This window comes from Pleurodeles waltl, chromosome 7 (genome assembly GCF_031143425.1).
Source record: "Pleurodeles waltl isolate 20211129_DDA chromosome 7, aPleWal1.hap1.20221129, whole genome shotgun sequence".
Classification (NCBI taxonomy): Eukaryota; Metazoa; Chordata; class Amphibia; order Caudata; family Salamandridae; genus Pleurodeles; species Pleurodeles waltl.
Window position 1 is genome coordinate 617,739,146 of NC_090446.1, and position 26,636 is coordinate 617,765,781.

General features: G+C 46.0%; 1 protein-coding gene across 1 annotated transcript in view; it reads right to left on the reverse strand.

Annotated features, from left to right (window-relative positions):
- Positions 1-4,099: 4,099 nt before the first annotated feature.
- The window catches only part of HRH2 (histamine receptor H2), a 536,633-nt gene continuing 514,096 nt past the window's right edge, over positions 4,100-26,636 (reverse strand). The window contains exon 3 of the mRNA XM_069244591.1: positions 4,100-10,347. Coding sequence (XP_069100692.1) covers positions 10,149-10,347 — 199 coding nt within the window. The 3' untranslated portion in view covers positions 4,100-10,148. The remainder of the gene's footprint in view (positions 10,348-26,636) is intronic.

Sequence of the window (26,636 nt, forward strand, 5' to 3'; positions counted from 1 at the left end):
GGTGGGTCCAGGAGGGGATCGCTGACTCTGAGACTGAGACTGTGCCTCGTTTTTTGCCATTTAGCGATGCATGTGTAAAAGGAACAATTTCTGAACGAGAAAGTGACAATAATTTGCAAGAAGCTGTGCCACCGTCAATTCGATTGAACACTACAGAGCCTGAACTCTTGTTCCAGAACCAGACAGTACCTGGAAAAAGCCGTTATAATTTGAGACCAAGAACTAAGGAGAAATTATTTTTTTCCCGTTCCTTTGCTATTTTTTTGAAAGTGCAGCTGTCTCATCTGAGAAACTTTCTTATTTTTGTTTTTTTTTCTTTTCGAACCGCCATCCGGGTTCAGCTGTAGGGTCGTGGTTGCCCAAGTCTTTGGAGTGCAGCTGAAGACGTTAGGTCGACAGTTCTGGTCGGTCTAAGGGAGTTGCCCTGGACTGACAGAAGCATTCCCTAGCATAGAACACCCTACCACCACGAGCAGCATTTAGAGAGGATGGAGTTTTTCATGAATAAGAGACCTGCCAGACAGATGGACTTTAAAGCCAGAATGGGTATAATAATGACAAAGAAACAATTTTTGATATTATGTATTTTCATGTTGCTTAGTGTAATGACGTTTTTAATAGGATATGTTTTATTCTCTTTTCAAGTGACATTTGCACCCATTACTCAGCCCATACCTCCTTCTACTGTTTCCTCGCATTCTTCTCACCCCCTGCCTGAACACGAGTCTGCCAGAAGATTAGAGTTTGCCAACAATTCATTCATTCAGCTTCTACACCAACACCAATTAGTAGTGAACACAACTAACTGTTGGGTGTGTGGTCTTATGCCTCATACTACTGATAAAGGTATCCCTTATCTGGTCCTGCCTTTCCGCCATAATGGTTCTGTATGGGCATATAGAATGGTGTTCATATACGCGTATGAAGCCAACCCCCTACGTTCTGTGAAAAATAATCCTAAAAATAGTGCTCTAGCTAAGGGTATAGTAGATATGATTAGGGAAGATATTTCCTATGAGACTATCCCGAGAGATGAGACACTAGCATATATTGGATGGAACATAACAGGATATGGAGTTACTCTGAGTGGGAACCAGCGAGCAAAGAGATCCTCCCCGATTTGGATTGTACCCCATCAGGGTCACCTATGTCTGCAAGGTAATGGCAAGAATCCCAGAGCTCAGTTAGGGAAAAGTATCTGCACTGAAACATATGTTTTTGCGTCTCAGACTTCTCCTTCGTTCTTAGCAGCTAAGGGTACCTATTTCATCTGCCATAACAGAGCCTATACATGGTTGCCCCCTGACTTCTCAGGCACATGTTTTGTTTCGTTCCTATTACCTCCCACTTACACGGCCGCGGCAGATTACCATAAAACAAGGATAGTTCGAGGTGTCATAAGTAAAGAAGACACTACGGGACAAGAATTTGGAGATTTCGCAAAGGGTTTTCTGCCGTTTTGGGGCCCTATGGTTAACAGCAGGAACATAAGGCAATTGACAAAGGTGGTTGAATCCACGGTAGTTGAAACCGCCGGTGCCCCTGGTAATTTGACTGCTGAGCTCCAGTCGGATCGCCTTATGACTCTTCAGAACAGGGTTGCATTAGACGTCATACTTGCAGACCGAGGTGGGGTATGTAAAGTGATCCAATCAAGTTGCTGTGTTTTCATCCCAGATAACGCTCCGACAGTCTACCAGGCCATTTCCAAACTGCATAAGATCTCCGAATCTATCCACGTGGATAAAGGAGATTGGTCATTGATGGGGTGGTTCTGGGAGCTGATATCCGCCTAGGGATGGAAGACTCTGATAGTCATTGGGATGATCTTAGCCATTCTTTTCCTGTCCTGTCTGTGTGTACAGTGTGCTCCTGCAATATGTGGCCTCTGTGCTACATCGTGTGTAAGGAAACCTGTATCAAGGGACGAGCTAAGTAATAGGATGATGCTACAGCAACATCTCAACGACTTTATGAATATAGACCTGGACTCAGATTAGCGTGAGTATAGGTTATTGCCTATGTAAGGGCAAAAGGAGGGTCTGTGGTACTGGAAATTCTGGACCCGTGTTATAAACATTGTCGTATCACAACGATTTTGGTATCAGCAGACCGGGAATGATCAGAATAGTATGCACAAACATTGTATTCATATTTGGGTAACGAAATCACCCGAATATCAGAGTTTCCGTCCTGAACCCTCATGTTCCATTTAAACGACAGCCATTTTGTGATTGCCCTCACATAGGCCAATGTCTAATGCTGAAAACGAGTCTGAAGGACACGTACACCTTTGCTGACTCCTCTGTGACCTGGGCAAGCTGACTCCACTGCCTGAAGCCAAACCTGTTCGGCCAGTTTCTTCCCCAGTGGCCGAATGAGATTAGTATCAAGGCACAACACATCATAAACCTTTCATCACACACAAACCATGCCTAATCTTACACACACCTGTCTCTGTTTCTTTCTTTATGACTTGCTTTACAAGGAGGTGGTGCCCGTTTATATTGGGGGTCCGTCGATATCTGATGAAAGTACTAAGCCTTTCCGGGTAATTGATTGAGGGCTGGACAAACTGAAATATGGGCTTGTCAACATAAACCTGCTATTTCTTTGTAGTGAAAATATGTGAATGGTCAACTGTAAAATAAGGAATGTTTGCCTAAAGCATAATATTTTGTATAAAAGAGAAGGTTAGCTTTGCAAAGGGAGCAGTCTCCTGAGAATATACACCGTGTTGTACTTCTAGGATACCTGTTGCTGGCTGCAGCCAATAAACAAGATCTTTGACTTCACCAAGAAGACTCTGTGTTTCTGTAGTCTGAAACAGGAAGGACTCGAAGTCTTAGGGTGTGTTCCCTGGCACCGCTGGGTTCTGAAAAACCCAGTACTTCACTAGCTTGCACCATTCCAGGACCCCAGCTGGGCACCAAATTTATGGAATGGCACAATCCAGCGCAAAGGGTGGACCAACGTCATGGAAAATGATGTTAACTGGGTGGGGATGGAGGGATGGAAGAAGTGGGCTTTGCACCAAAAAATGATATTAGACTGGTTAGAGTAAACAAATGACTCTAACCAACCTAGCGTCATTTCTTGATGCAAAACCATCCATATCACATGACTCCTGTCTTATAAAAGACAGGCGTCATGGCCACCACCCCAATGGCCAGCACAAGGGATATGGGTCCCCTGGGCATGGCCATTGCACCTAGTGCCATATAGGGGGGCCCATTTCAGGGCTCCCAATGGCACTTCAAAAAAAAATACTCACCTCTACTTACCCTACTTACGTGGGATGGAGCCTCTCATCCTGTGGTGTCCCTCTGGTGTGTGGGGCGGGGTGTTCCTGGGGCTTGGGGTGAGCACCTGGGGGCTCTTTCCGTGGTGTTTGGCTGTGGAAATGGGTCCACAGGTCCCCTACTGCCTGCACTGACCCAGGTGTTAAAGAATGGCGCTGAGCAGGCTTAGCGCTATTATTTAGGCCCGCCTCCCTCCCGTGCACCATTTTTGCATGGGAGGATCAATAAGGGCCTTAAAGTCATTTTTTGGATGGGAATGCCCACCCTGCATCTCATTGACCCATGTGGTTTCAATCATCCAAAATATATCTTTAACTCCAATATTTTGATGTTAGACTAGTCTAGCATCAAAATATGAATATGGAGGTAAGCTTGTGCTGAATTAATGTAAAAAAGAATTACGCTAATTCAGCACAAACAGAGTATAAATCTGGGCCTTAGTTGTATAGTAGCTTCTAAATACCCATTACAAACAAAATACATATTTAATGCAGCACACATTTGTGCTGCCATGAGGTTAAGCTGTCAACTGTGGGAGTACGAAGACAGCCACACTGGTATGTCTTGTCAGATCTGGTATTGGTCATAAAGTCACATGCCCCAAGCAGCCATTTTGTTTATGCAAATGATACTAGTTTAAAAGAACAGACCAATAGATTGATGAGTAAATCCTAGTTTCACACCACAATCAACAATCCTGAGGAAAAGAAAGAAGAGAGACAGACACCAACATATCAAAATCATTTTAATGAGGAAAGCAATGGTTCATTGTTTCTATCTTAATAAATATGCCTTAGAGTTCAGAACATATAGCTTGGGTTAGCTGATGACTTCCCTTTTCTTCTTGTGGTTCCTGTACTAAATAGATGGGTGCATGCCTGACATGCAACAAGAGTCCAACTAGAGTCCTTCTTGACAATTAAGGTAGGGGAAATGGCACACTGGATTTACCTCGTTCTTTGCATCTGCCATTGATATGTAAAGCTGTAAATGCTATCACTTGGAAAACCATCAATGTTTTCTAAATTAAGTAACACAAGTACTGCAACGAGATATGGTCAGATTAAGACATGTTTACTATATTGAATAGTGCTTGAGACAAGAATTTACAATGCATCATTACAGTATAGTGTTGCTGCCAACTGCTGAGGGTTTTAATGGTTGTTAAAGGCTCTTCCCGAATTGTAGGTGAAGGAGAGGGTCTTTAAGAACGCATACGGCCGAGGTGTAAGGGCAATGAAACTTGTCCCTATGAGGGTTTAATGTTCTGAAATAAAAGGCTGAAAATAATGACAGGCGTTGGAATGTTAGAGTAGAAAGACTTCACAGGCCATTATTGGTACTGAGCCACCTCATTGTCCTCATTGGACCACTCAACGTTAGTTTTCTAATGTAGCATTATAGCCCACAGCTGAGGGCTGTAACATCTTAACAGTCCTCTTCCGGATTTATAGGCAAGGGAGAAGACCTTTAACAACCCATATACCCTGAGGCAGAAGGCCTACAATGCTATTTAAACAATCCCCCCACTGAGGGGAGAATGTTCTAAAAGAACAGAAAAAGAAAAGACAATAATTGAAATGTTGGAACAGGAGAACTCCACAAACGATTATTGGCCCTGAGCCACTTCCTTGTTTTCAGTGCAGCTCTCACCATTCAAATATTCGAATATGGGTTAGTGCTCGACCCCTGACTTGCCCTTGCCACCCCTGGTGCTACTTTTGTGACCCCTGGCCTCACGGGTGACAATATCATTGCTACGAATACGCAGGGTTGCCGCATTCCTAATTGTGTATCTGTTTTATTATTAAACTAATACTGAACAGTATTTTATTATTCACTATTTGTATATTAGGAAATGTAGCACAGTTAGGACCTATGGTGGCAGCTGTAGTGAGTAAAAATGTCCATAAATGGATAATGTATGCATGCTTGCAGTTGAGAGTGTGTCTAAGTGAGACAGAGTGTGCGTGTGTGTGAGAAGATATTTCTGTATGTCTAAGCGTCTGTGTATGAGTGGAAGTGAATGAGAGTCAAATGACAAGTAGTGAGTGAGATTCAGCGCCATATTTACTATTCTCTGACATAGGCAACGCTGCACTATAGCTCCTGCTCTGCCTTATGTCAATGGGGGAGAGAAAGATGTTTTCCCTTTGTATGTGTCAATGGATGTAAAGGACAACGGCAGGGAAAATGAACATTTTCGGACACTCACATGGTTTTGTCCACATTAGAAGTTGAAATATACAAAAGTGAAAATATGTGGCCTAACACAGACCCCAGCAGACATCGAAGAGCAAATGGCTAGGCATTAATGGTGGGGTCTCCAATGCATTTGAATATCAAGTGTCAGTGCTCAATGCTAACAGATGGACAGTTATATCACAATAGGTAGCAGTCAGCCAGTGCCTCCCTCTCTCTCTTTTTCAAGGAGGACGTATAAATGAGTGATATATTCTGTGACTCTTTTTTTATCACATCGCAGTTGGTTAATGGCACTCTTCATATTGACTTAATGGAAAGTATTGCAATGGACATATTTTGGTCCAATATTTTAATGGAAACAAATATTTACTGGCTATCTGTGCAAACTAGAAGCTTGCAAATGATGAGTAACACCAAAATCTTAAAATGAATCTTCTTGAGTTTGGAATTTGAAATTCTAGAGTTTGTTTAAATAAGTTAATAATGAAAGAAAATCTTCTGAACTGGGTGTCCAACTTACATAACATCATGTCCTACAGAGAATCCCTGCAACAACATAGTTTCTTGGAAGACCTATCCTGTTTCTCATAAGCACATTATCTTTTATCGTGTCCACTAGATCTTGGAGCACACCTCTGATGATGAATGCTCAATTTCTTGATGGCCTGCACTAAGTAGGCAATAATGAGTAATGTCTTTTACCTCCAGTTGACACATATCTGTCTATCTATCGCTCTTCATACCATTTCTGGTCCACCATGTTGACAACTCTCTTCAGACTGTGCCATTTTAGTTTGAAGCCAATAGAGGAGGCCAGTAGAACCAGAAACCCCAAGCTACCACAAATGTTGAAATGGTAATGTTTATTATGACCTGTTCAGGAATAAATCCTAACCATTGGTGAAGTCTATAAGGCCCTACATAGGCTAACATCAATTGGTGGTGGAAGCACAGAGGCAAAGTAGTTGAATTCTCTAGTACACTCCTTGTTGAGTGTGGAACTACAGAGGGTACCTCCTCCGATCAGACCTTGTAGCATAATTAAAGTGTAATTAGAGATTTAAACTCATGCCTTTGTGAAAGTAATAACTTCCTTTCCAACAGATGTTCATTTTTTCTATATAGAATAAGAGACAGGGGTTTTATTTGCCTGACCTGCTTTTGGCACTATAGAGAGCAGAAACATGTTGACTTGACACAGATGAACAAGTAATTAAACCTAATTATCATCTACCTTTTTCTCTTTTTAAATATATTAAGGTTCCTACTATTGAAGGAACTCCATGGGTTTACCTGAAAGTATTTTTAAATCACCCGGATCCCTCATTTATCCAATACATTTCTTATAAAGAACTCCATCCTATTGAGTTTGAGTTTGCCTTGGTGGCATCATCTTACCAGAGTGGGGAGAGGCTGCCTAGGATGAAGCATGCCGCAAGATGTGGGTGAGGCTATCTCATTCAGTAGGACTAGCATATCTACTTTTGGTATTCTTTGGATGTTAGCCTAAGTGGGTCCCTACAGTCACCACTAACGGTTAGGGTTGATGACTGAATAGGGTATAATGAACACCACCATTGTATCTTTTGTGTTAGATTGTTGTTTCTTGGAGGACATGCAATGGTATTTCCCTGACTCTCTCTTTGTGATTGAAAACCAGAAACCTCAAGCTTACCAATCCCAGTAAAGCTGTGACAGGAACTTCCAAACAGCTTAGGAGGCATCCGATTTCCTTGCTTAGCTTTTAACTGGTTTCATGTCATGAGAATGACCATAAGTCAATCCTAGTTTTTCACCAAAGAGCACTAAGCATGCTAGGGTTTGTAGTGCATATTTATATTAAGGGAATGAAACAGCAAACCCTAGCATACTTATTTAGGGGTATATTGACAAGCCCCTAGTGCCACCTTGTGCCGCCCTAATGTACTTTTTTTCTTACACTGAGGGGATGTGAAGGAGACCTTTCTCCTGTGCCGTATTGTGCCACTTTGTAAACCCTTGTACCACATTAAGCGTGCACCAGGCATAATGTATGCAAGGGGAGCATTCTGATGCAGGGAGATCCAACAAAATGGTACTGTGAAATTTACATTTCACTATGCCATTTTTTCAGTCATTGTTAACGCCTGCTCAGAGCAGGCTTTAAAATGACGCACCCATTTTAATCAATGGGCCAACCTTGGCTTTACTGCATTTACGTAAAAAAAAAATACGCTAGTGCAGCAAGGCACCACAATCGCATCAAAAATGTAGACCCTATTGTCCTAACTACAGCCATGGTGTGCCATTTTGTAAATACGGCACCACCATGGTGCTGTTAGGCGGGGCGTGGGCGACGCAAGAAAAGTGGAGCATTGGGACCAATGCGCCACTTTCTTGTAAATATGCCCCTTAGTGCTTGTGACTGAAAAACCTAGACAGGCCAAAGATCACCCACTTGTTGTGGGGCCAGCGTACAGCTATGTTTTTGATTCACTAACTCAGACTGATACTTTTTTTCATCCATTGCTTGTTCATTTCTGGCAGAAGGGGTTAAACCCCTGTATGAATTGAAAGCTAGCTGCACAGGTTCATAGTTTCAACACAGAAACCCCGGTCAAATAGCGAAGATTGACACTTTTCTTCCCAGAGTGTGTTGGTCCCACAATCAGTGTTCCGGGAAAGCTATTGTTGAACTCATGCAAGGTCTGGGTGACTCCAACTTTTGCCACCAATAGTGATCAGACAGATGTGCGAAGATGTTACAAAACAAGAAGACAATACTTGAGTTTCAAAATCTTATTTTCCAAGAATGTAAATGAGAAGTCACTTTATGTTGGAACTGTTGAGGACGCCTCTCAGGATGTGTACATTCAAAGGATCTGAAGGCCATAACCCTAACGTATGGATTATGTTGTTTCAAATGTGGGTGACTGAGGAGTCCATTACTGTGGTATGCAACTGCACGGTACGATGCTGTCATTAGATGGTATGTCTGTGTGGATTGCACAGGTGATGCTGGACGTGAGTAGCTGTTTTAGCTCAACTATCTAAGAGGACCCCTATGAGGCCCAAATGAAACCACGGCAGGACACCACTCTCACGTCACCTGTCACACCGATCCTCACCTATTTCATTGGCTCATCTTCAGCTCAAACAACATCTAAGGTGGCTTTGCATGCAGGAATTTGCTACTTTAGGTATTATCTTTGGAATTTAGGTATAGTATTTCCTACTCATTTATCATTTACGGAACATTTACTTCCACTTGTTTTCTAATTGAAAAAGTGCTCAGAATGATCATTTTTCTTCTCAGTTCAAATTTTCGGAAACAGTTACACAGCCAATAGTTTTATCCTGAATGAACTACTGTAATTTCGTATACTTAGATCTTTTTCAATGTCTTACATTATGTATGGAACATATTCAGAAATATGCAGCCCATTGAAATGTATTGGTTTCCAATTCAGAAAATGTGTCTGTTTAAAGCTCTCTCTGTAGATATTATTAGACCTTTCGTTTTTTCTGCACCTAGTTACATTCAAAAGCTTTCTACTCACTATGTTACCAGCAGATCTCTAACTCTGAGTCAACTCAGCGTGACCAGTTTCCTATTAGCTGTAGAAAGAGATTGAGGGTTTTTTTTTTTTTTTTTTTAGTTTTGCCTAACAAAACTTGAACCTCATTCTGCTTAAGCCCTGTTACTCTAAACCGGAAGAAAATCTGCCTTTTCTCAATATTTTAGCTATTTCAAGGTTCTGAACAGCACCAGGGCAGCCTGTATCGAGGTAATCATGAGCTGTACAAAAAATTAATCAATCAGCAAAGGGCACAAGCATGTTCTACTACTTTCCCATGCAAAGGCAAACTCTTTGTTCCTCCTTAAGCAACTAGTATCTTGGAAAAGAAGCATCACACCGAAAATGAGGTGCAGAATATCATTCTTCTAACCCCTTGTGCTGAGACATTCTATGGTCTGTAGTGCAATTTGCTCCATGATAAAGCCTTACTTGAATCAGGTCAGAAAGAGAGGTCATGCACCAGGAAATATCCTGCACTTGTGAAACTATCGGTTGTGAGGATGCAGGACGAGGATGCATGAGAGGGGCTTTTCGGATAGAAGCCTGTATGCGTATTCTGTTTGGGTAATACGAAGGTTTTGGGTTGTGCCCCTAATTTGTGATCTCGAACGCTGACAATGACTACTGTGAAAATGCAGGCAAATGCTGGTGTGAATCTACATAGAAACCCAAGATCAGGGCATGGATGGCTAAGCCAAAGAGCATTTACAGTAACTTCACAGGATCACAGTGAAAATGTCAACACCAAGAAGGAGCGGTAAGGTCCTTCCATTTGTCCCACAGCATCTTTTCCAATATCTTTTAAACTCGCTCTTGCATCATGCAAGACAATTCCAGTTGCATCTGGTGCTGTGTAGGTCAACTCCACGCTGTGCATTACTTCAAGCAGCTTCCGCAGTGAGTGATCACGCCTGCATCAAGAAATGGTTTTGGATATGATAGCAGGCAGACCTTCATTTTTTCCACAAACAGGTTCCACTGGACTCTGTCTTCTGACCCGCTCAACCCTTTTTCAGGTAGAGCTCTGTGCTCCTTCACGAGGAGAAGCATTTTAGTGTCCGGTCCTGGCCTTGCTGTGGTATCATGAGAGACCAGAGGAAATGGCAGCCTGAGGAGCTGGAAGTGGATCGATGTCTGTCCGTTGTAGCTGCGCAGACAGCACCGCCTCATCCTCGAACATAGGGTTCCACACACTCTGCTTCGGGAGGAACTTTGTCACCCACAGTCCTCTCCAACAAGCTAACGTATCCAGGCATTGGCTGCATGATCCAGGACGATTCCTGCAAGAAAGAAACACATTGCAGTTAGCGTCCACTTCATTACTACCGACTTTTCATTTTCAGTTATGAGAATGACCATATGTCACCATGTTGTAGTTGAAATACCTAGCTACGAAAATATCCATAGACTGTATCAACTATCACTATAAGGTTATGGTAAGCATATCCGGGTAACTCTACATTTCCTATTTTTAACTCCACCTCCACCTGCTTTGAAAGCATAGTGACTTCTAAAATAGTGAAAGCGATATTTTTGGGGATTGATTTTCTGACAACAATATAGTGGTAAGACACTGATTAGGTACTTTGGCTGTGATATGATACATTTGAATCTTCATGTTAGACTCTATTTAACTCTATCACACTACATCACAGTCGATATTTTAGATCCTAAGAATTCAATGGACGCTGCCTGATAGCTATGCAGGCACTTGCACCAACCATCAGAGAGACTATTCAGGGTTGATGAAATCCCAGTCATAGCCTCAGGACCCTGGCATGCTTCCTCAGTAGAGAGGAGATTGAATCCTCGAATCTGCAACTGCACAGGTTCGAGGATTCATTTTTATGCTCCTGTGCTGGAAGCAAAAAGCACTGGAAGCATAAAAAAGCATAAATAGTCCAAACAGTACTTGCACAGGCAGCAAGGTAAGCTTTAAATGTTTCGATAAGAGTGTTTATCCGAGGGAGAATTATATATGTGTGGGCCAGTGAAAGTGAAAGAGAATCAGTGTAGGAGTGTCAGATAGAGTGAGAATGACTGCTAGGAAGACTGAATGTGAGTCAGAATAAATAAGAGTGAAGAAGAATGACAGTGAGTGTAACTGAGTGTTACTGAGTGTAAGACAGCAGCGGCTGCCACTAGAGGATGCCAGGGCACCGCCCACATTGATTTATTTTTTATGTGGATGGTAATTGTCAAGAGCAATTGCCATCCACATAAGTTGTCTTTTTAACTAAAAAAACAATGCTCTAAGCCAGTGCCATGTGCTGCCATCTGTGTCTAGCTGTCTCTAGTCCTTGTGAGACAAGAGTCAGGCAGCCAGGCACTACTGTGAGGGACACATGCTGTACTGAGCATGTGCAACATAGCTTTTTTTAATACAATCCCTAAGCAGGCTAAGGGATGAACTAGTGCCAACCTTGGTCTGCAGTTTTTGGGGGCCTGAAGGGACCTCCCATTCATGATGCCACAAGCTGGGCATTCCCTGGACCTCCTGTAAAGCAATTCACAGGCTGCAGGCAACACCCTTCCAAAATTCATCACCCGTGACCTGTTGGGAAAGGATGTTGCTTGCAGTCTGTGAAGGACTGAGGGCATGTGACTTCAGGTCACAGAAGCATAAGGCTGTGAACTTGAGCTGCATATATGCTGTAAACGGATAAACAGATAAACTGTAAACAGCTTTAGCACGCACAGAATATCTGTTTAGAGCCTGTAATATGGTATTTGAAATGCTCCCTTTGCGTGCTTTTAACTTGTGGGAGTGTTTCACTTCAGTACATACTTTCATATCACTATACTTTGAGGCATTTAATAACAGTTTAAATAAATGCTTCTCAGTATAGTGATATTACCTGATATACTAAAGCAAAACATTCCTGCATGTTAAAAGCACACAAAGGGAGCACTTTTAAATATGCCAGTTCTGTATGTGTGCATCCTGAGCACACATATTTAAAAGTCTTCTTTCTTCAACATTATTTTAGATCACTATTCTGAGAGGCAATTATTAACAGTGTTAATAATTGCCTCTCAATATAATTATATGAATGAATGCACTAAAGTGAAACACATGGCACGTTAAAAGCATCCACAAGAGCACTTTTAAATATGGCAGTTCTGGATGTGTGCATCCTGAACTAACATAATTAAAAGCCTCTTGTATGAAATTAACCTGTGGGGGCATTTCAATTAGGTACATCAGTTTGTATTACTATATTGAGAGGCACTTATTAAAACTGTCAATAAATGCTTCTTAGTTTAGTGATATGAACGGATGTCTTAAAGTGAAACACTCCTGCATGTTAAAAGAATACAAGAGGTTCCCCTCCATTTTAAATTGCCCCGCCACCTCTGGCATGAGACTGAGTCCAAGTGAGGCTGAGTGAATCACAGTTTGAGTTATTATCAATGTGTCAGTGAATGATTCAGAGTGATTCGTGAGAATCAGTGAGACCGATTGAGTCAGAGTGAGTGAGAATAAGTGTGACTGAGTAGGAGTGAGTGATACAGAGTGAGTCTAGGGGTTTAGAGTCAAAATGAGTGAGTGAGAATAAGTGATATTGAGAGAGAGTGGGTGAGAATGAATGAAACTGAGTGAGCCTAAGTGAGGCTGACTGAGTCAAGTAAGATTGTATGAGTTAGAATGAGAATGAGAGGCAATGAGTGAGACTGAGTGGGTATGAGTGAGTCATATTAATACTGAGTAAACTGAGTGGGCTGAGTGAATCAGAAAGAACAAGTGAGCCAGAGGGAGACTGGGTGATGATGAGTGAGAATGAGTGAAACTAAGTGAGAATAAGTAGTTCAGTGATTCTGAGTGAGACTGATTGAGAATGAGTAAGTCACAGTGAGACTGGGTGAATCAGAGTGAGTGGGACTGTTTGAGACTGGGTGAGATTGAGTGAGTCGTGTGAGATTGAGAGAATCGGATGAGTCAGACTCAGTGAGAATAAGTAAAAATGAGTGAGTGGATCAGACTGGGAATGAGTGAGAGTAATTGAAAGAGAGTACAAGTGTGAATGAGAATGAGTAACTGATTGAAAATGTGAAAGAGTTTTAGACTTAGTGCAAGCGAGTGTGAGCCAACCCTCTGCTCACTGGAATTTGAACCAAGGATTACACTCCATTTCCTTTAAAGGTCAAAAGCTCACTGGCTTGAGGCAACCCTGTTATTCGTCAACCGTGTCAACCAGCAGCACTGGGCTCTTAAGAAAGATGTTTGACTCCTGCAATTTTTTATTTACTTAGGTATTTATTTTTAAAATGTAAGTAGTGTGTGTCTGTAGTAAGAGTTTTAATGATTTCTTTCTGCTAGAAGGTTCATTAAAGTAATTCACCCACCCTCACGTATGGAAAGAAGCTGCAGACCATCCACAGTACTTTTGTTGTTAGGGGCTCTGTCCATTACAAATCTATTCCCACACAATGTTCAACAGAAAACGCCTAGTAGACCAGCACAGAGACTGCAACTACAAAAGAGACTTCAGGGTGAATGTCCAGCAAGTTTTTAGATTCTGCTCTTGCTCGTATTCTATCGAGTTCAACATTGCCTCCAGGACTGATCATCACGAAGAAAGCTCTGACCCGCATAATAATTCTAAGGGTGACAATAACTTACCTTCACTAATTGTTATTTTTATTTTTTTTACCAACATTTCTTTCTCATTTTCCAACATTCCCTCTGCTATGACTTCCTTTTATGACTAGTTAAAAGCTGTTGCTAGGTGAAGGCCTCTGGACCATACCAAAAACTTACAGTGGGCTTAGATCTTTCCCATTGCTCACCGCAGGCATGATTTATTGTCATTTTCATTTCCTTTCTCCCTATTTGATGGCTTGCCTTCTTCTTGTGTTTGTCCCTCCTCTGTAGCAAAACCTTCATCCTGTTGATTGGCTGACCTGTATCCTTCCACTGCTCATATTTAGGAAACTCATTGTTTTCATTAAGCACTCCATGACAGTGAAGCATTTTCTTGTTTTCATGCTGTCTTTCCCTTGTGCTGCTTCCCCTCCCCTCTAAAACACATCACCCTCCATTGTTTCCCTTCACCCATGCCCTACCCTCTCCTCTCCTCTCTTTCTCCTGTGCCTATTGCTGTCCTTAAAAATTTGTGAAATTATTTATTTTAATTTTTTGGGAAGGTCTGGCAGCTAGTAACGATTCCAGGCCACTCTGCATACTACAAAGCACTTTTGCTCACCTCTAGTACTCTCCTACTGCTGTCCACCGTTGTTGCTTTCCCACATCTGACACCTCACCCGCCCTTGTGGTTCTTTACACATTTTATTTTATTTCATTGCAATTTCTTTTTTTTGGAGGGCCTACCAGCTACCATTTGCTTCCAGGCCATGACGCCCTACCAAAATGTAGGTTAGTGCAAATAAAGTTATATATTTTTCAAATGCACTGGTTCAAATTGCCATTGTCTTCTTGGATTGGAAAATTAAAAAAGAGGTGTCTCCATCAGCCTGTATGCATGCCTATTGGTTGTCACTAGTGGCCGCGTCCTTGTGTCTTTTTTCATCAGCAAATACCATTTGAAAAGCCAATAGGTCAACGAGGCAAGACATCTTGTTTCTCTGTAGCATCTTATCTTGTCTAAGCTACTCCTTCTTTTTGATCATCCATACCTTTCATTTCTACTCCATCGTCTTGTAACAGTTTGTCCTCAAATGCATTCTGACCTTTCTTATTCTTGCTTTTAACTGCTCATCCTTTTTTTATTTCAGGGTTTGTATGTCAGAATACCGAGCTACAAATATCGACTTGACAGTATAAACTACCACCATATTGTCAATTTAAAATATACATGGGCAAGTGTGGCTATTGAGAATATGTATTATCAGTGCTTTAACTATAATATTAAAGTATGTAGCTGTTGTGATAATAACACTATCTCTACATGTACCCATATGTATTTACCCGGATGATATAATGGTAGTTGATACACTTAAATTGCCACTGTTGAAGGCTGGTATTTAAAACACAATATTGTGGCAGATTACCTATTTCAGCTCTTACGTCTTCTGCCAACTTTGCTGACAATCCCTTTTGTCTTTTTTCTCTTTATTATTTTCTCTTCCATTGTGATGACCTTCTTCGACCAGTTTCCGATTACCTTTGCCTCCTTTGAGGGCAATTCTTCCTCTCCATGGAGTGGTCTGTCTCACCGCTGTTTTCTCCTTTTCCTATTGAGACTGCCTATTTTTTATGCTTGGCTGAGCTACAGTGCCTGCCTTGGCATTACTGGTCAAATTTAGATAGAATCACCTTACCAATTTGTAACAGTGTTTGCTGGGTACTCACAGGATGACCCAAAACATTAAGGAGTTAAGAAATATCCACTGGAGACCTGTCTGAGGAGGGCACATGGCTTAATACAGTTCCGTCCATCCAAGCAACAATTGTACCCATATGTGCATGCTTTCATTACAACCAATTTCAGACCTGCAGCATCTCTTAATTTGCCAATTTTAAAGTGTAGATTGGGAATATCCAAATCAGAATATCCCCGGGTTACAATATGATGGCCAGAATATAAAGGGACATAGGTAACCTTGTCTAGATTTTCAATACCTAACTTTTCATATACTGTATGTACCGTGGTAAAATATACGTAGATGTGATGTTAAGAATACTTAGGGGAATATTTGTTGTCTGTTTGCGCTGAATGTGCGTCAAAACGTTTGACGCACATTCGGTGCAAACCGTGCACCATATTTAAATTTTGACGCCCGAACCAGCGGATGTCAAAATTCCTCTGTGTGAGTCATTTTTTGGATGCGGGAAACTGCCTTGCGTTAATGACATGCAAGGTAGGCGTTCCCGCCCAAAAAATGACTTTAAGGCCTGTGCGCCTTATTTATAATCCCGCGTCATTTTGACGCACAGGAGAGGGCGGGCAAAAAAAAAAACGGCTCACAGCCTGATGTGCGCCGTTTTTTTAACGCCTGAGTCAGGGCAGGCGTTAAGGGATCTGTGGGCTCACTTCCATGGTCTCTCACCATGGAAGGAGTCCAGAGGTGCCTTACCTGCACCCAGGGGCACCCCCTGCCACCCTCACACACCCCTGGAGGACACCCATGGAAGGGCGGACCCATCCCTTCTAACAGAAGACCCCTGGGCATGGCCATTGGGCAAGGGGGCATGACTCCTGTCTTTGCTAAGACAGGAGTCATTTCAATGGGGGTTGTGCGTCATAAAATGGCGCAAGTCCGGTTTGAGGCATGATTTTTGCCTCAAACCTGAATTGCACCATTTTTTGAAGCACAACCCCCATTTTCCCCTATGCCTGCGCTGCCTGGTTTGAGTCATTTTTTTTACTCTGTACAGTCCGCAGTGCCGGCTAACGTCATTCCTTAAATAAGGTGCCCGCATGGCACGTAGGAATGGCGTTAGCCGGCAGTAAAAATTTTGACACAAACCAGTGCCGGCGCTGGTTTGAGACAAAAAGTATAAATATGGGCCAAAATCCATACTTCTTTGTGCATTTAACTCTTCCATACTATGTCCTCGAGATTCTGGTCACAATATTGGGCCCTGTCAACATTTTAGCTTCAATATTCCCTACCACAACCCAATATTAAGAAACACACAACTCCAACAAATACCCTCAATCCTGAACCATAGAACATTGGATGTTTCAGACCAGGAACTCGTACTAAGGGATATCAATGTACTTCGACTATGACCTAAAGGACCCCGTGTTATTCCAGCACAGAAACCATAAAATATTGGGACTATTTCAGGACTTACTCTTCTGGATCACCTTCTGTCTACGGCTTTTTAGGTAATTTATTTTGTGCAATGTAATTTAAAAGGCACCTATTCTCTCACCAATTGTAGTGAAATAAATCCACAGATGAAAAGTTGTAGTCTGTAGTACACTTTACTTACTTTCTCGGTTAAATGAGCCCGCAACCCGTGCGACCGTCCTCTTCAAGAGAAAAGCATCAACTGCTTTAACCGAAGACACAGCCACACGTATCGCACTCATGAATGTTCCTTAAACGTAAAAAAAAACACAAGACCATATTCAAAAGGAAACAACAAAATAACAAGCTGCTGCAGGAGGGGTGTGGCTTTGCCAGCCAAGATGGCGGTCGAGGTTTAGAAGAGCTCTGCGGCGGGGCCCCGCTAATCTGGCATTTATTGGTGGGTAGGCGGGCTGAGCAGCAGTGCGGGACAGGGGTTGACTGTGGCTGCACCCTGGGGAACGGATCGTAGCCCCCTGAGGAACGGATCATAGCCGGCTGAAAATGGGAGATGCTGGATAGAGCAGCCGACAGTGAGGAGCGGCTCACACGCGTGCATCTGACAAAGGCAACGTGAATCGTCGCGTTGGGTGGCCGCGAAGTGGAGATTGGACAAGGCCCCTACCCGGGACTCACGGCGGTGAGATGAGGACAACGGAAAGTCAGTTAGTGGGCTCCTGGGGGACTGCAGTGGTGCAGGACAGGTGTGGCCTGCAGGGTGACTTGCTCGCTGGGGATTTGTCAGACCAAGGAGCAGCGTAACGCTCCTGGCCTTGCGTGCGAGCTCCATGCCTCTGCCCCCTCCTCGCCCCCCACAATATTTCCTTTAGAACGGATGTCTGGGCAGTTAATAATGACGACGTTACCAGCCCTGGCCACAGTGACGCCTTTTAGACGCAACTTGCCCCCCTGCAGAATGAACCTCAAGCCGCGCAAACTTAGAAGCGCCTTAGATACAGAGAACACCCCAGGATACAACCGCAGCCCTAAAGAAGCCCATGGCCCGGTGAGGGGAGCTCCTGGAGGAGAGGCCCCTAGCAACGCCTTTTATTGCAGTGTGAGGTAGGGCTTGGCCCTACATCCGTCTTGACGGGAGAGAGCAACGTAAAGACAGCGGAAGCCTCTCAAAGGTAGGGGCCACTGGAATGGGGAGCTGCTCGTGGTGTTGCGCCTGCAGACAAACGTGAGGCACAGACAAGCGGGCTCTCCCATGCACTAGACCTTCGGCGCCGTGGGGCCCCTCTCCCCAACGCGGTGCACCTGCAGTGAGACAGCACCCATGAAAGGCTCACCTTTGCACAGTGGGCCAGGTGAGATAGGCTGAGACTGCTGGGGCGGTAGAAGCTGTACACCCAACGAATTACAACGACTCTTCTACATCATTGTCCATCTGACTCTGCGGCCTAGGACAACCAGACCCCTGTCACCGTTGCAATGGGTCATCTTCGCTCTGGGCCTGGGAACAGCTCACAGGTATCAAGACCTGAAGCTCAGACCTCCACTGGTCACAAACTAGATGCGGTACTAACAGCTGTGGAGCGTTTAGGTGCAGCCCTTGATCAGACATGAACCTCGCTGGAAAATAAAATCGACATGGTACCAAGGGCCAGATGTACAAAAGAAGCAATTTGCGACTTGCAAATTGCGAGTCCCTGCGACTCGCAATTTGCAAGTCGCAAATTGCTATGCAGTACGGTGTCTGAGACACCGACTGCAACTCGCAATGGGGTCGCAATGACCCACCTCATGAATATTCATGAGATGGGTCGCAAATTGCGGCCCCATTGCGAGTATAGGCACTCGCTAACATGGAGGCCTGCTGACGTCAGCAGGCCTCCATGTTAGCGACCTGCCTTTTAAATAAAGCATTTTTTTTTTTTTTAAGTGCAGCCCGTTTTCCTAACAGGAAAACGAGCTGTATTTCAAAAAAATCCGAAACCTTTAGTTTCGGATTTTTCAGGGCAGGGAGTGGACCCTTGGACCACTCCCTGCCCTGAAAAAATAATATGGGGTCCAGTCACAAAGGGGAATGGGTCCCATGGGGACCCCTTCCCGTTTGAGAGTGGGTTACCATCCACTTCAAGTGGATGGTAACTGCGACTCCATTTGCGACGGCGTACGCGGTCGCAAATGGAGTTGCATACCACTCCGACTCGCAAATAGGAAGGGAACACCCCTTCCTATTTGCGAGTCGCAAATGCATATTGCGAGTCGGTAACGACTCGCAATATGCATTTGTGAATTGCAAACCCACGTTTGCGAGTCGCAAACGGCGATTTTCGCCGTTTGCGACTCGCAAAAGGGTTGCTACATCTGGCCCTAAGTGACCTCAACCTATTACATGCAGATCGCCATAAACTAGTGAACAAAACTCGACTACTGGAAGGTAACTTGACTGATCTTGCCCCCAAGTCTAATCAAATGGATGCCTCACTGCAAAAATTAACCGACAGGGTCATGGCGCTGGAACTCCGGGTGGAGGACGCAGAGGGACGCACAAGGTGGAATAACATTCACGTGGTAGGCCTACCAGAGGGAACAGAGGGTGAGGATGCTGTCTCCTATGTAGAAAAATGGATACCCGACCTGGTCCCGGCAGACACTCTTACGCAATTCTTTTCAGTCGAATGTGCCCATCACGTTCCGATGAGACCCCGGCTGCCGGGTGCAGACCCAAGACCATTCCTGTTCAGCCTGCTGCATTTCGTAGACAGAGACAACATTCTGCAAGTGGTGCACTCGCACCCTGCCCTCCAAGTAGACAATGCTAAGGTGATGATGTTTCCAGACTACACTATTACAGTGGAAAGGCAAAGGGAATCCTACATGCCTGTGAAACGTAAACTATGAGCCCTAGGCCTGACATACTCCCTTGTCTTCCCTGCTAGATTGAGAGTTGTGACACAAGGGAAGACACGCTTTTTTGATACTCCTGAGGCGGTGTGGGAATGGCTAGAATAGACGGGACTGGTCAACCAACAATACTAATGGCAGAGCGGGTGGAATAATGGAATCTGAAACCTCGTAGATGTAGGAGCCACCGATGCCGCAGACCATCCCATGGACAACAGGGTCATGCCCCGAGCCTGTGGCAGATCAGTCAGGAACAACAACACGCACTGCAGACTGCTGCGGCTATCCGGGAGCCTATGACTATCTCAGATCCTGACAAAGAACTCAATGGTTCTGATGCAGACAGTGACTCTTTTGGCGGAAATCTTTCAGACACGGGGTCCATGACCTTTCCTACCATTACGCCCCAGACAGCAGACAACATGATTTAGACTTGTAATGATACTGTGCTCCCATTTCTCTGACACTTAGGGCCGTATTTATACTCTGGTTGCGCCGAATTTGCGTCGTTTTTTTCGACGCAAATTCGACGCTAAACTAACGCCAACTAACGCCATATTTATACTATGGCGTTAGACGCTTCGGGCGCCAAAGTGCCCGGAGTGTGCGTCATTTTTTAGCGTGAACCCCTTCCTTGCGTTAATGATATGCAAGGGAGGCGTTCCCGTCTTAAAAAATGACTCCCAGGCCTTTACGTGGTATTTATACTCCCGGGCAAAAATGACGCCCGGGAGTGGGCGTGGCCAAAAACGGCGCATTTGCGCCGCTTTTTAACACCTGGGTCAGGCATGGCGTTAAGGGACAAGTGGGCTCAAAATGAGCCCAGAGTGCCCTCCCCTGCCCCCAGGGACCCCCCCTGCCACCCTTGCCCAGCCCAGGAGGACACCCAAGGACGGAGGGACCCATCCCATGGACATTAAGGTAAGTTCAGGTAAGTATTTTTTTTTTTTTTTTGTGGCATAGGGGGGCCTGATTTGTGCCCCCCTACATGCCACTATGCCCAATGACCATGCCCAGGGGACAGAAGTCCCCTGGGCATGGCCATTGGGCAAGGGGGCATGACTCCTATCTTTACAATGATAGGAGTCATGTTGATGGGGGATGGGCGTCGTTAAAAAATGGCGCAAGTCGGGTTAAGACGATTTTTTTGCCTCAACCTGACTTGCCCCATTTTAAGACGCCCATACGCCATTTTCCCCCTACGCCGGCGCTGTCTGGTGTACGTGGTTTTTTTCCACGCACACCAGGCAGCGCCGGTCTGGTAGCGCCGGCTAACGCCATTCAATAAATACGGCGCCCGCATGGCGCTTCAGAATGGCGTTAGACGGCGCTAAATTTTTTGACGCTAAACTGCGTTAGCGCAGTTTTGCGTCAAAAAGTATAAATACGGGCCTTACTGTTCTTGCAATGTGGAGTGGATTACTTGGGTGAGCTATGTGCTTCGCGGCTGTGCGGAGTCCCTGGGTTGGACTCACTCCCTCTCATTTAACACACTGCCCTGCAGGGTTGCCTGCAGAGGAACTGTGGCTTACGCTGTGCCACTGCCTGGCCTCTGTCTACACATGAGACGTGACAGGGGCGCTGCTGCTGAGCCTACAGGATATAGTAAAGACTCCATCTTACCCCTTCACTTGCGGGTACCTTCTTTTCCCATAATAGTTGCGCAGAATTGGAGAGTTAGATGGTTTGGGCAGATACCTGTTGTACATCTGCTTGAATGGTATTTCAATGTGTTAATGCTGCTGCTGCTGTTGTTTGTTTTCTACTGTGTTCATTGGTTACTGGCTGGTGCCTGGGCCCTTGCTGTACCCCTCCTCTCTAGAGCTTAATAGAGCATCCTGTAATGCTCACTGCTTTGAGAAGTAGTAGATCCAATCATCTTCTTCCGCTCACTCAACCATGGCTCTCACTAATGTTCTCACATGGAACGTGAGAGGCATACACATGCCGGCGCGCAGGTATTCCTTCTATTCATGCCTAAAGAGGCATAATATACACAGAGCGCTACTACAGGAGACTCACCTCATGCTGTTTAGGACACTAGGCTGCAACGGCGCTGGCGGGGTCAACTATTTGCGACTCATTTCTATTCATATGCCAGAGGGGCCCTTGTTTGGATTGAGCCAGACACCCCGTTTGTGATGGAGGAATGGGAGGTGGATACAGAAGGCAGATATGTGTTTGTGTGGGGACACTTGAAGGGGCGCGCGCTGCTGGTGGGGTCTGTGTACGTGCCTAATACTGACCAGGTCTCTTTTCTTCACAGACTGTCCGGGGTCCTCTCCTGCTGGAGTGGCCTGCTGTGGCTTGTTGGAGGTGGTTTTAACAGTGTCCCAGACCCTGGTCTTGACCGATTGTTCCCCCCACCACCTACCATGCCTGTGCTGGCTGCTGCACGTTCACTGAGTGAGTGGCTCCAACACTGGATACTGATAGACATATGGCGACACGGAAATGTGGCAACAAGGGTTTATTCATTTTGTTCAGCCCTGTACCAGCTGCATGTACGGCTCAATAGAATACTTGGTTCAGAAATCCTGTGCTCCATGACTGAAAAGAAGTCCGATGCAGTCCACAAATTCTTAAATCCCACAGTTCAAACAGTCACTCCTTAAAAGATATAGGGGGTCATTCTGACCTCGGCGGTAAAAGCCGTTTACCGCCGGTCAGAAGGCCGCCACAATACCGCCGCGGCCGCGGTTAGCCGCTACGGATATTCTGACCCACAACTGCAAAACCTCCAAAAATCCGACCTCCACTGCAGTCCGCCACATCAGCGGGCAGTGGTAAACTGGAGATGACCAAACCTCCACCGCCACGCCAACAGAAATACGCCCATGCCATTACGACCCGCAAATCCACGCGGCGGTCAAAATACACACACCTTTACAAAACTCTACCACATTGGACAATGTGAAAGGCACACACCTGAAACACATACACACGCCACACCCACACACCCAATACAATATAAAACACACACCCACATCACCCACAAACCCCTACTAACAAAAATCAGAGACGAAGGAGAGAGAGAAACATCACAGAATAGAGAGCTACATCACACAGAGGCACACTACACCATCACACACACCACATAGAAGCACAAAGCACCACACACCAACACACACATCACCACATACAACACCCCACACCTCATACACACCACCCCATGGCACCCCAAAGGCACCCACGCTTTTTGGACCAAGAACTCCGGGTCATGGTTGAGGAAATCATGAGAGTTGAACCGCAGCTCTTCGGCTCACAGGTGCAGCACACCACCATAGCCAGGAAGGCGGAGCTATGGCAGCGGATCGTGGACAGGGTCAACGCGGTGGGACAGCATCCCAGAAATAGAGACGACATCCGCAAACTCTGGAACGACCTACGGGGGAAGGTGCGCTCAATGGTCTCGCGACACAACATCGCAGTGCAGAAGACTGGCGGAGGACCACCACCCACACCACCCGAATTCACAGCATGGGAGCAAGAGGTACTAAACATCCTGCATCCTGATGGCCTCGCTGGAGTATCCGGAGGAATGGACTCTGGTAAGTACAAGCTCAACTACTTCACCCCCCCCAGCATGCTAACCACCACCCCCACCCTCACCCCCAACCCCCCATCACACATCCTCCCTGAGAATGTCTCTCCAGCACAACCCACCCAACACCAACCCCTGCATGCCACCACAAACTATGGACACCCATCACCTAAGCATGACCACTGCACATACCTATCCCCCCCCCACAAAACACCCTCACAACACCTCCCCCAAGGGAATGCCAGCACTGGGGGACAAGGTTACCCATAAATCGCACGCAATTTCACACACAGAAACAATAATCATACTCTCTTACCCCATGCAGGACCCGAACGCCAACACGCCGGCCAGGAGGGTCCAGAAATGTCCATCCCCCCCCCGGAAGAGGCCCCCAGTGATGACAGCAGCTCTGTTGACCTGGAACCTGATGACCAGCCCGGACCATCGGGGACCTCTGGACAGTCGGTTACCCTCAGGCAGCCACAGGCCACTGCAGACCCAACCCCCTCTGGGAACAACAGCACAGCTCCCACCCAGCGGGCCCATGCCTCTGTCTCTAGGACAGGTCAATCAGCGGTGTGTCTGCCACTACAGGGCACCCAGGGTAACCCACCACCCCAACAACAACAGGGACCTGGGGGCAGTGGTAGTGGGCACACCGTCCAGGGGACAGAGGCCGGGGGAAACCGGGCAACTCGGAGGGCTGCTGTGCGACAGGGGGGGGAGGAGAGGCCCAGGGAACCCACTCTCCAAGAGGCCCTCACCACCATCATGGCAGCCTACCACCACTCACAAGAGACGATGGCGACGGTACTGGCCAGGTTCCAGGAGATCCAGGCACAGCAGGAGGAACGCTACATGGGGTTCAGCGACCAACTAACCAACATCTCTACAGCTATGGGGAGCATAGTCCAGGCCCTCAACCGTATAGAGGGCACGTTTCGGGACCATGTGGCATTACACAGGGCCCCTGTCACTAGCCCGGAACAGGAACAGCCTACCACCTCCGCCGGCGCTAGTGGACAGGAGGCCCCACCACAACGACAGGCCACCAGAACCCCACCTCCTGCTGAACAACAACCACCCCGCAAGAGGAGCCTGAGATCCAAAAAATCGACAGAGTAGGATGCCAAGACCCCCGCCAGCATCAGATACCCCCTGAAGTCCTCCCACTGTCCCACATTGCCACCCTGTCAAACTTTGAACTGCCCCTGCTCCATCCTTCCACAGGCATATGGACAATGCACCTGTGAGACTGAGAACTGGACTCCGCCATGGACATTACTCCACCCCCACCCATCACCATTTGACTAGAATGTACCATCATCTTGCACTAAAAATAAATCACTCATTGCACTGAAATCAATCAGGACTCAGCCTGTATTATTTACAAAAGTATAACACATTACGTATCAATTACGTTCTGTTAACTTTGTGCTGAACACATACCGAGGTCACTTAGCATTAGTCCATGGGCTAACCAAGCAGAAGTCACGCAGTGGGTCATACAGCACTGAAAAGGGAACGGAAAATCAAACATCAGTTTTAAAGTTCTGGGGGGAAATAGACAAAGTTGAGATGCAGGAGGCTTTCAGGAAATGTAAAATGGCATGGGTGATTCTTACCTGTGTGCTACTGAAAATACTGTTCTATTACTCTGTCCCTGTTGTCTGAGTCGTCTTCTGAGTCTTCCTCCTCTTCACTCTCCGCAGGCTCCACAGATGCTTCAACACCACCATCTGCACCATCCACCTGTAGGAAAGGAACCTGACGTCGCAATGCCAGATTGTGAAGCATACAGCAGGCCACGATGATATGGCACACCTTCTTTGGTGAGTACATCAGGGATCCCCCTGTCATATGCAGGCACCTAAACCTGGCCTTCAGGAGGCCAAAGGTCCTTTCTATGATCCTCCTAGTTCGCCCATGGGCCTCATTGTACCGTTCCTCTGCCCTTGTCCGGGGATTCCTCACTGGGGTCAGTAGCCAAGGCAGGTTGGGGTAACCAGAGTCACCTATTAGCCACACACGTTGTCTCTGTAGCTGCTCCATCACATAGGGGATGCTGCTATTTCGCATCACATACGCGTCATGGACTGACCCAGGGAACTTGGCATTTACATGGGATATGTACTGGTCAGCCAAACAGACCACCTGGACATTCATCGAATGGTAATTTTTCCTGTTTCTGTACACCTGCTCATCGTCTTTTGGGGGCACCAAAGCCACATGGGTCCCATCAATGGCACCAATGATGTTGGGGATATGTCCAAGGGCATAGAAATCACCCTTCACTGTAGGCAAATCACCCTCCTCTGGGAAAATGATGTAGCTCCGCATGAGTTTCATCAGGGCAGACAACACTCTGGACAAAATCTTGGAAAACATAGGCTGAGACATTCCAGATGACATGGCCACTGTTGTCTGGAATGACCCACTTGCCAAAAAATGGAGGACTGACAGAACCTGCACCAGAGGGGGAATGCCTGTGGGTTGGCAGATGGGGGACATCAGGGCTGGCTCCAGCTGGGCACACAGTTCATGTATAGTGGCACGGTCAAGTCTGTAGCGTAGTATTATATGGCGTTCTTCCATTGTCGACAGGTCCACCAGCGGACGGTACACGCGAGGATTCATCCTTCTCCTCGGAAGTCCCAGCGGACGGTGCCTTGGAAGGACAACATGGAGCACCGAGTCAGGCAAACCACAGGTACGTTCACACAGCTTGCACAGTTAAAGAATCGCAATGCATTGAAAGGCGTGTATGTGTGGCAATGCAAGGCCTAGGCCTCTGTGACGCAGTCAAATTTAAGCCATGTGGGCCCTTGAAATGGCGGCTGCCTGACCTGTGAAGTGGGACAATGGGATGTGAGGTCAATGCGCTGGCGTGGCACACCGTGGCGGTAGGCGGTCGAAGACCGTTGTACGAAGTCGTATTGGTTAACATTGAACCCTATGGGATTCAGGAGCCAATGACGATGTGCGCCGGCGGTCGCGGTACGCACCGCCGCGGTACGCACCGCCGCGGGCGTGACCGCCATTTTCTATCTGATTAATCACTAGAGACCTGATCATCCACAGGAGAGGACCTATACTGCAAGTGCTGCTGTGAACTCGGTCTGGAAGTGACAATGGCTGCTGCGACTGGGGAAAGGGCCCCTGCCTTCACGTCTGAAGAGTTGGAGAAACTTGTGGATGGGGTCCTCCCCCAGTATGCGCTACTCTACGGTCCTCCAGACCAACAGGTGAGTACACTGAGTGCTCCTTGAATGGTCTATGCCTGTGTGGAGTGGGGTGGCTGTCAGTTGGTGGGGTGGGGAGAAAATGAGGAGTGCAACGCACGACAGATGTGAGAATGGGCCACATGGCAAGGTTGGGGAGGGGGGGGCATTTACTCCATACATGCAGAAA